Raw genomic sequence first — 13,870 nt, 5'->3', positions numbered from 1 at the left:
AAAATGGTATTGTTATATGGCACTTCAACTTCTTAGCTTAAAATCTCTAAAATCATGCCCTTTTAAATTATTTAAAGTTAAAACGTTTAAAAAATCCAGTTTTAAGTATTTTCAGGGATGAATTTTAGTGAAATGGGCATAAGTATTTCACTGAAATACTTTGTTCTCTCTTGATTTAGCAGTGCTCCTTACAACAACAGTAATAGTATGTAGCATTGACGTAGCACTTTAATACCTAAGAGTTACTTGAGGTGTTCAGATTCCTCTGCTCTTCCCTTGTTCTTGGTGGATAAGCTTTCAGGGTACTTAGGGTGGGTTAGATTACTGCTGTAATCTTTTTTTGCTGTCAGGCTGGTAAGACTCGGAGACTGCTCCTTCCATGGGGGATCTCCATCCCCAAGGTTGCATTGGCCTTGGGCCTGACTGCCTCCTGTGTCCCAAGGAGCACTGTTTGCTATGTCTAGAGTGTGTTAGGAGGGCAGCAAAGCAGCGCCTTTGCAGACTGGCCTTGTAGCCACAGGGAATTGTCCCAGAATGGGGCCAACACCTTAATAGTGAAATCCCTCCCGGCCAGAGGGTGGGCTGGGTCTGACCTGCTTTGCCTTCAGTGTGGAGAGGGGAGAAGCTCTTAATACACAAATGTTGTTTCATGTTACTTCTGTCCGTACTTTTTCTGTAAGGGATTGAAGTTTATTTAAAAAGTGGCACAGCAAGGTTTTGATCACCAAATAAACTTTAAAGGTTTTGGAGAGGAGGAAGTGTGATATGAAGAGGGAGTCCTATCTTAGGAAGACTTAATTTTCAAGGCCTGCTTCTGCCATGTAGCTGGGTGGCCTTGATCTCCCAGTGCCCCCAGGTAGTGCTCTAAGACTTAGACTCTCAGTTCCCTGGGCACTACCCTCAACCAATGACCTTATAGGTCTATACCTCCACCCCAAATTGTGTATGTTTTTATGTAGACTGGATTTGAAACCAGCTCTTCTGAGGCACACCTTATCCCCATTGTCCTCCCCGGGAGGTACACTGGATAATATACAGAACATAGTAGCTAATCTGTGCAATACTATGTATGTGGATGATATAACCAGGTATGTGCACATGTGTGTGTGTATGGATGTGCATATACATACCCATGTATATATATCTATATGCGAGATTATTCACTGTGAACCTGGATATGTCACTTAACCACTTTTTAGTGCTTGGGCAATTGAAAGACTGTAAATTGCAGATTACTTGATCTGCTTTGTTAAGAGGCGGTCTCTTTACAAAAGAAATCACTGACTTGGCTTATTTTTCTAGCCCCTCTTTCTCTTCTCCCTACTTTCCCCCACTCCTTTTCTTTTGACTTAAATCAAAGATAATTTTGATAGAGAAGAAATGGTAGATTAAATTCTTGTAAATGGCTTTGGTAATGGTTAATTGAAATGAAATTGTTTTTATCTCTTATATAGGTTGTACTGTTTGATTGTTTTTTTCTCTGATTAAGAAGAAATGTTAACTATATTTGTGACAAATAACTAGAAGGGAAGAAAGCATCCTTGAACAATTGAAGCTTAAAAGACATCTCTAAAAAGACATATTTGCTATTTAAAAAGCCTCACCCAGTTTGCTGGGATTATCAGTATACTTGGGGGGGGTGCTTTTTTTTTGTATTTTGGCAATGGAGATAAAATACTAGGAAGACCACCAGTTCCTCCCCACTCCAATCTTCTGACTGTCCAAACTAATAGCACACTCATATGAGAAACAAATAAAAAAAGGCTTTGAATTATATTAATTTAATTTTATATCTGCCATTGCTGCAATAACATTGTGACTGTAGCTTTTGAGTTCTGTGGGGCAGCTGGGTGAAGTGCTGGGCCTATAGTCGAGAAGACCCGAGTTCAAATCCAGCTTCAAATACTTAGTAGCTGTGTGTCCTAGGGAAAAGGGGTGGGGGAAGTCACTTAACCTCTGCTTAATCTCTAGGAGGCATCTAGCTAAATCAGTGAGTAGAGCACTGGGTTTGGAAAATCTAATCTCAGACATTTATTAGCTATGTGATCCTGGTCCAATAACTTGGCCTCTGGCCTCTGCCTCCATCTAGTGCTTCTCAAAGTATGTTCTGGGGTGCTCTTGAAGGTACTGACATAAGTAGGTCATTTAAGTGTCTAGGATGGTAATTATTAATAGATATAACCTACATAAACAAAACCTTCTTTATGGGGGGGGTAAGGTGTCCTTCAATTACTTAAAGGAATTTTAAAGGGTCTTCCTGATATCAGAAAATTTGATCTTAATCCATCAGAGAAGGAAATGGCAAACCACTCTAATATTTTTGTCAAAAAAATGCCGTGGACAGTATGGTCCAAGGAATCCCCAAAAATCAGATGGGACTCAATAGCAGCAGTCTTTTGAGTGGGAACTATACAGCAATTGAGGGAGGACTTAAGAGGAACCATGTTGAATCAATTGTAGTTCCTGATTTTTCAAAACTGACTGGAGGACAACTTTTCTTAGTATGAGTAGAAAAGTATATGAACAGCCACATTCATAGTTATTTCCACCATCTTTTGTCAGTGACTTTTTTCTGTCTACCTGTCAGCTGTTGATGGAGTAGCACCAAGGCTACTCAACAAAAGTGAGTGCTGGTCATCTGGAATGTGCTCTTAGCTTTGGACCTATGTTGATTGTTTTAGCCAGCTTGAGATCCAGTTCTTGCTACTGAAGTGAATTCATTTGTTTTGTTTTGATTTATTGAGGTAGCCAGGATATTTTATTTTTTTTCTTGAAGATCAAAAATATTTCCCATTTGACGTAAGTATCTTTGGTTTTATGCTGATCTTTTGGGACTTTGTTTTGTGAATACACACATACACACACACACATATATAGGTACACGTTCTATATTTTTGGACTGGAGATTGGTTTCAAGATGATTTAGCTGAATTTTAAAAATTATCAGACAATTTTGCAATTTCTAAGATTATGATGGTAAAGTTAAAAACACTTCAAATAGAATTCAGATTGTATGGGATGTCTGACAGTAATATTTATACATGTTAGAGGAGGGAAGAAGAGTTATTCTTGGAGCTATGCTTTTAATAATTTTATATGACTATCCAGTTTGGTTTTCATTTGACTATTTTTGAGGATTTCTACCAGGGACTCACATTGAATACCAGAGATGAGTTCATTACATTATTTCATATTGGAATTCTTTTGGAAAGTTCAGTTGGTGCAGAAAACGAAAATCTCTTAATCTATGAATTCATTTTTCCTTACTCTATTACTGGGCAAGTTATATGGTTGCTCTAGGTCTTGGTTTCTTTATAAAATGAAGGAGTTGGATCTGAACCTGTTTAAGGATCTCTTCCACCTCTTAACTCTTATTTTCTGTTCATTTTTAAGTCTGGTGTTTTCAAGTAAGTTGATTGTATTTCAGAACAACAAAAATGAGTTTCTTCATATCCCCCTACCCTTTTAAAGAGAGTACTTACATTTATGATAGCTTATTAATCAAGAATATGACCTTTTGCATTACATGTTCTATACTAAATGGGTATGTCATATTCATAGACTGAGAGCTAGAAGAAGCCAATTAGTCAGTGCACACCTCTTCCCCCCCAAATTTGGCAGATAAAGATGAAAAAGATGAAAAATGAATCATCCTACCAAGATCATATAGATAGTATGTCAGAGCTGGCATTAGAGCCCATTTCCTCTGACTAAAAGCCAGTGTTTTTTTCATTCAATCTCCATCTGTAGGTTTGGTTTTTAAAATTCTTACTCTTGCTTTGTTGTTTATCCCACAAATAATTTTTGAAATTGTCTGGAAGGCATTGAGTTCAACAGACAGACACAAAGCTACAAAGCTGTCCATGTCTTTAATGCTAGCATATCTAAAGAGGTTAGAGGAGGTGAAATGTCCAGAGAACTGATGCTCATTCAGTGAAATGACAGTTGGAAACACCATGTCAATCCTTTTAAAAATGTTTATGAATTTTTTTTTGTAAGGAGGATATTAAAAAGAATTGAGCCTTGGTCATTTATTTTTTTCATCATAAACATTAGTTGAAATTAACTCTGTAAAAGGATATTGATGACTGTAATTGAGGTATGTAGGATTGCTGACTTACAGTGTACAGTCCCACACTTCTGTGCTTTGAATTTGCTTTTTTCTAGTTTTTCTGAAATTTGCTTTTCTATCACTTATTGCTATGTATGCTTCTCTCTAGCAACCTTCCCCCGCTTTCTTTTTCTTTAAGACCTCTGTGGGCTAGGAGACCAGATAATATATTAGAATTTTTTTCTAATGTGAGATTTAATAAATTTTGGATGAGTACTTGAAGGTCTGCCTAAGACAATTTTGTATGATTGTCTCAGTGCATGAACTTGCTCATCAAAGGAGACAGAAGAACAGTTATTAGAGGGTTGATTTTGTTTTCGTTTTCTCATTTTTTTGTTCTATTTTGGCTGAGGATCTGGGACGCATTACTTCTATATTGTTTGATTTATAGCACTGTGTAGCTCAACAATTGTTTTAGTAAATGGACCCTTTTTTAAAGAAAATTAAGGTTCTGTAAAGCTATTCTAGAATAGAGTTTTCCTGAAAACCAGTGTTTGGAATGCTTTGTTTCAATATATAAATTTATGTTTGACTTCAACAGAATTCCTCTAGTTGGATTGGTGGAAACAATGAACCATTGACCGGCTTTACGTGGAGAGGCGGATGTGAGAGAGAAACAACAGGCATACAGGTCTGGAATGAAGTGTTTGTAATTGATAGGCCAGATGGAACCAAGGTAAATTTTTATGACAAATTTTCCCTTTGTTTTTTCTCTCCTACTCTCCCCTTCCCATCCCCAAGTGTTTGCAAAACTCATCTTTTAGTTGAGATTAAATTATTAATGAAGTTTTCTCTATGACATCTATTTTATTTTATTTTTTATTATAGCTTTTTATTTACAAGATATATGCACGGGTAATTTTTCAGCATTGACAATTGCAAAACCTTTTGTTACAATCTTTCCCCTTCTCCCTCCCACTCCCTGCCCAGGTGGCAGGTTGACCAATACATATATAACATGTTAAAGTATATCTTAAATACAATATATGTATACATGTTCATACAATTATTTTGTTGTACAAAAAGAATCAGACTTTGAAATAGTATACAATTAGCCTGTGAAGGAAATCAAAAATGCAGGTGGACAAAAATAGAGAGATTGGGAATTCTATGTATTTGGTTCATACTCATTTCCCAGAGTTCTTTTGCTGGGTATAGCTGATTCAATTCATTACTGCTCTATTGGAACTGATTTGGTTCATCTCATTGTTGAAGACAGCCACATCCATCAGAAGTGATCATCATATAGTATTGTTGATGACATCCGTTTTTTAATATCTTGTCTGAACACCTTGTCTGAATTGTAAAGTTCAGGTGTGTGGTACCAACTAGTCTAGACCATCTCTTCCTTTGTAATCTCTCTGCTCTTTAAAAAAAAAAAAAAAAAAAAAAGATTGTTACTAGAGGGCATTTTATCCCATGACAAGAATGTTTTCTTATTCTTTTTTCATTTTTCTGTCCCTTTTTCTTACTCTGTGATTCTGTTTTCTCCTGATGATCACCTATCAAACTCTTATAGTAAAGATAAAGGAGAACTTCTTGGCAGTCAGAAGAGAAAGGGGGAGTTGGGACTACTTGTGCTAGGCAAGGAAGGCTTTCTTTTTTGTCAGTTGTGAAATGTGCAGAGAGCCCTGCTATTACTAGGAAGAAGTGTTCTCTGGCAGGTCTCTCCTTTTCCCTGGTAACCTAGGTCGATATTGTTATTTCTGTTTGTCAGGGACAAGGAGCAGAATTATTGGCCAAGGCGTACATTGGGAATGGTCACACTGACTGCTGGGTATTCTGAGTTATGGCAGGTAGCCCAAAAATCTCACAGTGCCCGAGAAGCTCTTAACTATTATGCAATAACTTCAGAAACTCAGCTTCTTGTCTTGGGCTCATTGCTCCTTGTAAATACTTTATTGGTTAAGTGCAAAAAAGTGTTCCGTAAACAAAATAGTTAACAAGGATATCGTAAGGATTCCAAATGTAACTCTGCTGACATATAGTATTGTGAATCTTAAGGAGTCTGTTGCTGCTGGTCAATGCATTTGTTTAATATGCTGCTTTTTTATTTTGTTTTTTGGTAATTTCTAGGTTGCTGTACTGCTAATGGACACCCAGGGTGCTTTTGATAGCCAATCAACTATTAAAGACTGTGCAACTGTATTTGCTTTGAGCACTATGACAAGTTCTGTTCAGGTAGGACATAGAAATTATGAAGTATGTGCAAATTAGACAATCCTAACACATTTTAATTATTTTCTATATGCATTTTTCTTTAAAAACTGAGAGATATCTTAAGGCCACATTGCCATATTCTCTCTTTCTCTCTTTATGTGTGTGTCTGTCTTTCTCATATTTTCTGTTGTTCTAAAGTCATACGATACTTAATTACTTTTTAAGAAGAGGCAGTAAATTATTCATCTTAAATTCTTATTCCTTTCCCACAGTACCTGTTTTAATAAAAGGAAAATAGAGGTGGCATGCCAATCCAGTCCAACCAGAATTATAAAGTGCACAGTGTATTTTTACATGTGTTGGACTAATCAGGAATAAAACATTTAGTACTGGGGAACTTTTTCATTCTTTTTGGTAAAACCAGGGCTTGGTGATTATCTCAACTAATGGTAAAAGTACAGAAAAGTATAGATGTCCAAATTTTGTTCAGGCTATAATTTTTGCCTTCTCATTTATCTTTTACTGTAGAATTTAAACCCCTGATTCATTTGTTAAGAAAAAACATATTAACTTTTGTTACTACCAGTTTTGTTGATAAGAGATATAATTGTTGTTCTGTATCACAAGTTCTTAAGACAATCTGTCCTTTCTCTCTCTTATCCACTTTCCTCCCCCTCTAGCTTTGTAGTGAGACAAATCCATTAAATGTTTGGCATTTATTTCCTTAAGTTTCTTATTGAGTGGGTACTAATCCAAGCCAATAAATGATTGAAGGGTGGACACTGGAGGAAAGGGATCATTAAGATATTTCAGCCCTTAAAATTTAGAAGCATATTTATTTAAGAAAAGAAAATATGATGCTCTAAAGATAAAAATGTGTCTTTGGCAGCTATTGTGGTTGGTAACACTGTTATTGTGGAAATTTGCATGAAAAGTATTAGGAATATACATGTCCTTGATGTGTAGGAGACACTTTAGTATTCTACCAAATTGGAAAGTGTCCTCCTATGCTTCGGTTTTATTGGTTTCCTTTCCATTTCTTTTCCATTAGACTGTATTAACTATTTCCTGAGAAATTAAGTGCATAGTATAGGATGAGGAAGCATTTTCTTAAACCAGAAATTCTTAACTTGCAGTTACTGAACTTGTTTTAAAAAATTTTTTTGATAACTACATTTCAGTAGTAATCCTATGTGTTATATATTTAAAAACATTCTGAAGAGGTGTCTATAGGTTTCCTCAGACTGCCAAGGAGGAAGTCCATGATACACAAAAAGATTAAGAACCTCTTTCTTGAACCTCTTTCCTTCCTTCCAGATAAACCTGAGATCCACTAACATGGCGATAGGGTGGGTTTGGGGGAGAAAGAGGTGAATAGTAGAATAATAGATGGTATAATAAATTCAAATGTTGGACACATCATGCTCTGTCCAATTAAGGATTTGTTGGGCCATCTTGGTGCCTGGATTGATTGATTCCCTTGTCTGAATCTATAGGTGAGTTGTCTGATTGGTCTGTCTTTTATCCTCATAGAGAAAATTAACTAAAAATATAAGAATTGAATTACCAAGACATCTCATAAAGCTTGGAGATATTATAATTGCTAAATGAATGGTATAGACAATGAGTTCAACTTCATTAGCTTGCCATTTTATGATGCCTTTAGCATCTGGTACCAACATGTCTTTCCAGTTTTAATTACTATTGTATGTGATATATCTTCTAGACACCAACTTCTTTTTTTTCTTTTTTCTTTTCTTATTACCAAAGCTGACATTTGTAGCATATTCTGTATACTGATTGCTTATGGCTTTGGATAAATAACCCTTATTATTTTCAGGAAAACTCCATTTGTTTCTGTGCTTTCTTTTTAAGAGAAATGCATGCTATATCTTGTCAAATATTTTTTCTACATCTATTCAGATAATCATATGTTTTTTCTTAGTTTTGTTAATCATATGATCAATCAGACTGACAGTTTTCCCAATATTGAACCTACTTTGAATTACTTATATAAATACCCCCTGGTCATGTTTTTCTTGGTGATAAGTTAGTACATTCACTTTCATGGTATTTAATTTGGAATTTTCGTATCATATTCATTAGGAAGATTGATCTATAATTAGCTTTCTCTGTTTTGAGCCTTCCTGATTTAGGTATAAAACCATATAGGTAGGCACCAACTTCTTAAACTGTGGGTTGCAACCCAATATGGTGTCTCATACTGAATGTGTGGGTTTTTAAATTATAATTTATTGCCAGCAAATGTTTGATTTATATACCCATTTTATATACTTGGGGTCATATAAAAATTTCTCAGGCAAAAAGACATTGAGTGGAAAAAGTTTAAAAAGTCTTGCTCCAGACAAAAGTAAACTCCTCAACTCTTATAGAAATGAAAGAGAGCACAGCAGAAATGAGACCCAGTTGAAAGTTAGCTGGTCTTACCAGGACATAACAACAGATGGAAGAGTACAAAGCCTTTCTACCATAAATAGCCTCACATTTATAAAGAAGCTTGAAATTACAAAGTGCATAATCCTAAAAGACCCTGTAATGTGATAAATTTTTGTGGAATTTAAAATATAATCTAACATCTCAAACTTTTGAAATCATAGCTGCCCTTCTAAGTTCCACTCTTTCTACTAAGGCTTCTCTGACTTACACAGTAGCCTTAAAAGTAATTTCTTTCTATTCTTTATAGCATTTTGTCTGTCCATGCTTATGATGACATCCATTGTATTTTAATTGGTGCTCTGGTTATTTGTGTATGTGTCTCGAATTGGATTTCTTAAGCATCTCCAATTCATCATTTCCACTCTTCCTCAGCTGTCCTGTTGGAGGCACACCATCAGCCTTGATACTCGGGCTCCCAGCTTGGTATTTGATTCCTCCTCTAAGTTCACTCCCCACATTTAACTTGTTCAGTTTTTCTCACGAGCCTTTTTCAGGCCCTTGTCGCCTCTTCCTGGTGCTCTGCACTTAGCTAGTTTGTCTTTCTGCTTCAGGCCATACTCTCTTCAGTTCCTCCCTCCTTCCCACAGACTTCAGTAACTCCAGTGCTAAATAAAAACCCTCCTCTCGGCCCTTTGAAACTGTTCGTACTTTCCTCCTCTCTTCACTATCCTCTACTGCTCTGGCCTGTCCCCTGTTTGTATCTGACACAGTGTTCCTCATCCTTATCCGGTGCTTTTGGCTGCTCCATCTCTTGGGCCTGGATTACTCTCCCTTTTTATTCTGTCTCTTGGAATGGAATCTCTGGATTTTTTTTCAAGACTTAGCTTAAAAGACACCTTATACAGGAAGCTTTTCCCAAATTACTAGAGCATTCTGCTCCTAAGATTTTTGTCTTTTTTGTATCCCCCATACTTAATGTAAGGTTAGCACATAGTAAAAGCTTAATGTAAATGCTTTTGGACTGATTGATTTAGCTTAAATTGTAATTAAAATTTACACACATTTATTACATGTAGGAATAATGATGCTACCTACTTTACACGATCATTTTAGGGAAAGCACTTTGTAAATCTTATACTGCTTTATAGTGTGAGGCTTGTTTGTGGTAGAAATGCCATGAATTTTTTAGAGCTTCCAACGCCTATTTGGAGGTCATTTTTGCTGGGTTCTTTTAATCTTTCCACCCAGCTCTGGGTAACCATTTGGTCACCTGTTGCATCCATTGCTGGTATATATTTTCCTGTTTAAACTTCCATTTACTGTTAAACTAGTTTTTGTGAAACAGTGTCATCTTTGCCATTTTTAACATCCTCTCTGAATAAATGAAAAGATACTTTTTAAGCTCTTGAAATGTGTAAAGTGCTGAGAATACAAATAGAAAAGGGAAAGAGTTTCTTCCTTCAAAGAGGTCACATTCTAATGAGAAACAACATTGCAACTGGAAGTCAGATGGAAAGATGCAGTGTTACTTAGGGTGAGGCAGCAAAGCAGGTGGTAATGCAGTTTCTTTAAAGGGTATTTCAATTGATAACATCATAAGCCCTTTAACTTGCTTTAATTCATGTGAGTGTAGATAATATTGTAACAATGTGCTGTTTCACCTCCCTAAAGAAATTGGAGAAAGGACTACCTGGAAGCTTAGCCCTTCCCACATTGCAATGTCCTCCAGTTGATCTGTTAATAGGAAACATTTCAAAGCACCCAATGGGAAGGATACAAGCACATGAACTACTGAGAAGAGATTATACTAATCCAAATTGAAGAACTCACCTGATAGGAGGGATAGTGTAAAAGCTCTTGCTGATAAGACTAAGAATTGCTTTGCTTTTAATGTTTTGTTTTTAGTTTGTATCATAGAAATGTTTGACTTCTAAAATCATAAAATGAGTATTATAGAAAAGACCTTTGATATCTTAACTTTGTTGGTTAAATAATAGGTGAAAGCTTAAATTACAACTGGTATTCCATTTAAAGTGATAAACTATACTCTTTGTAAATCTTATAGTGCTATATAAAGATTTATTTTTTTCTTAACAGGTTTATAATTTATCTCAGAATATTCAAGAAGATGATCTTCAGCATTTACAAGTATGTATACTTGGAAACTCTTAACTTCTCCCCTTCCCCTCTGAGATAACTCTATAACATCATTGAGTATTGTGAAGTTATAAACCAGTGTGTTTGGTTCTTTATCAGGATAACCTTTGTTCTATAAATACTGTTAGAAACACGGTTGATTTCTTTTAATGTTCTGTTTTGAGGTATATTTAATTCCTGATTTTAAAGAAAATAACATTTAATCAGTGTCATATCCATCCTCTTCCTATTTTCCTGTCATTAATTTTAATAGCCTGATTTATTAGTTGTTTACAGAGTATGGAAGACTTGCAATGGAAGAAATCTATCAGAAACCATTTCAGGTAAATTTTTAAAAGTTATTCTATCAGCATGAAAATTTCAAGTTAGCTTCTATTTTCTAGAGAAATAGTAGATTTTAGTAGATCTTTTGAAAGTAATAATTGAATTTTTAGCAAATACCACTTAACTCAGATCTTTTTTGGATGGTCATAAGATTGCCAGGAAAGTAGATAAGGAATAAGAGTCTGGACTGTTTGTTTTCGTAATTTTTTTCAAGTTTTCAAAAAATTCTGCTACTACTTTTCCTTCTGTATAATTGACTTTATAGGGCTAAGGTCTCTGTTTCACCCTTATATTATTACCTTCTATTCCACTTGACCCTTATATTGAGAAAAGCCCCACTTATTTCAACTCTGAACTATTTTTCATGAACACCTTAGGTAACCATAATAGATTGTAGCTTTTTGATTTGGGTCAATTTGATCACTTTTTAACTTGTCTCTGTAGTAGGATTCTAGGATTTGTGAGGCTAAAATTAGATTAAAGTGCTTTTAAATTTTGTTTTCTCTGGAAGAATCATTAGTAATGAAGGGAATGCAAATGCTATTATTTCAGCTATGGTTTCTTTTTCATATGTTCTGCATTTAATAGCATCCAATTTTGAAATCAAACAATATTAAACTTGTTACCATTGGAGATCATCCAGTATATCCTCTTTTTAGAAAAGAAAAAAGATTTGGTCAGTTTACTTGGCAGTTTCATTTTATTTTTGGAGACAGTTGTAGACATTAAGATTGTTCTTCCTTTTACACCAAATTTTGTTTATTGATGTTACAAATTTTTGATGATGATAATGGTCCTTGTTGATACACTATTTTACTGGATTTATGCTGACTACATTTTGGAAACTAACTGGCTAGGGTAAAGGTTATAATTTCATATTAGTATGGTTAGAGTTGATGTTATTGCATTGACCTTGCATCAAATATGTTATTTTGGCCTCAGTTAAAATTACGTAAGGAAAAAGTAAACTGGACTTTGGTTTTTTGAAATCCTGGTCTCAGCTATGCAATATACTGATTGCATAACTTTGAGCACTAACCACCTTGCTTGTCTAATTTCTCATCTATAAAATTAATTAATGAGTTGGACTAAATAATTTTCCAAAATAACTTTCAGATTCAAGTCAGTAGTTTTACTTAGCACAGACTTAACATAGTTGGTTTATCTTATTGTTCTGGAATGAGGATTTAGCTAATGTACTTTATTATGATGAAATTACATGTTTAATCCCATTGTGGTTTTAAAAAATTAAGTTGCCATTGTACTTTAAGATTGTGGCAAGAACTCTGATAGCATTTAAATTTTTAGTTAGATAATGGTTATATATAGAAGTAGAAGGCTATATTACTGAATCATAGGCATCTTGCATACACATGCACCTATACACATGTGTATATTATAAAAGTATGTATATGTAACAGTTGAAAGAAGAGAGAATAAGTAAAAGATAATCAGAAGTAGAGAACTACCATTGTTTCTGGTAAAAATTATTTAGAGTATTAAGGGAAATGTTGATTGGTTATATTAGGTAAATAGTTATCTTTTGTGTTAATAAAATGCTTTTTTTCTTTTTTAAGACATTAATGTTCTTGATTCGAGATTGGAGTTATCCATATGAGCATTCATATGGCTTGGAAGGAGGAAAACAATTCCTTGAAAAAAGATTACAGGTAAGCCAAAGTTGGAGAATGAAGAATGAACAATAGCACAAATAGTACAAATGACCCAATAAGGAGTATTTAGTAATTAATATGTATTAACTCGAAATAATAAATGCAGAAAATACTTAGAAAGTGGGTAGTCCTCTTCAAAGTAACTACAAAATATATAAGCTACTTGGAGTCATCCTAATAAAGTGAACTCAGTATTATATAGATTATTACCAAATGCTTCCTATGGAAATAAAGAATAACTTAAATAGCTAGGGGAATAAATAAATATTCAATGCTCATGGGTGAGCTTATACCAATAAAATTCAAATGATCTTACTATAAAAATTACTTTGTAGATTTAATTCTATACCAATCAGACTTCTGAAGAATACTTGCTAGAGCCACATAAAGCAGTTGAGAGAAGTAATTCATTTTGGACTCCTACTCTGTTCCAATCAGTATTAATCAGTTTGATAGAATCATTTTAAAGTTCTGATAAAAGGCTTCAGATCTGTGAACTGCAGATTCTAAATTCACTTGCATGACTAAAGGAAGGTTAACTAAAGATCCTTTACTCTTGTTTTGCCTTATGATGATGATCAGGCCAGCTTGACAGAAGTGATAACTACATAAAAAGTTCCCCAAAATATTTTTGTGCCTCTGGACCAATCTCTTGTCCAGTAGGAGATGACCATTTTATGACTATTAGTGCACTGACTGATAGCTTGTACCATTTCTTACTACCAAATTAAAGAGAATTATGTGAAGATATTCTTTTCTTCACCCAACTTGTGACCCTGTTGACATATTATTTTGCTTATTCAGTGAAATTATTCTGAATTTGGTATAGTAGTTCTGGAATGCCTGAATGTCTAGCCCTATAAAAATAGATTGCTTGAAAGAAGAGACATCTTAGATTGCGAGGAGATCTGAGGTCCACTTCATTAGAGGGCACCATGGACTCTTTAATAAAGGGCCATTGGTTCAGACTTCTGCCTCAGTCTCTCATTGTAGATGGGATAATTTTAATCCCCATAATAAAATGAGAGGAACCAAATATTTTGAACAT

The 13,870-nt window shown here is 34.7% G+C and overlaps 1 protein-coding gene across 2 annotated transcripts in view; it reads left to right on the top strand.

The window, feature by feature from the left end:
* ATL2 (atlastin GTPase 2) overlaps window positions 1-13,870 on the top strand; it is a 69,730-nt gene that overhangs the window by 43,499 nt on the left and 12,361 nt on the right. For both annotated transcript variants that reach the window (XM_051975132.1, XM_051975131.1), the window contains exons 3-7: window positions 4,653-4,787; window positions 6,188-6,292; window positions 10,766-10,816; window positions 11,092-11,148; window positions 12,727-12,819. In XM_051975132.1, the coding sequence (XP_051831092.1) occupies window positions 4,653-4,787; window positions 6,188-6,292; window positions 10,766-10,816; window positions 11,092-11,148; window positions 12,727-12,819 (441 nt within the window). The remainder of the gene's footprint in view (window positions 1-4,652; window positions 4,788-6,187; window positions 6,293-10,765; window positions 10,817-11,091; window positions 11,149-12,726; window positions 12,820-13,870) is intronic.

The sequence above is a fragment of the Antechinus flavipes genome, chromosome 2 (assembly GCF_016432865.1).
Source record: "Antechinus flavipes isolate AdamAnt ecotype Samford, QLD, Australia chromosome 2, AdamAnt_v2, whole genome shotgun sequence".
NCBI classification, from domain to species: domain Eukaryota; kingdom Metazoa; phylum Chordata; class Mammalia; order Dasyuromorphia; family Dasyuridae; genus Antechinus; species Antechinus flavipes.
This window is presented reverse-complemented; position numbering and strand designations above follow the sequence as displayed.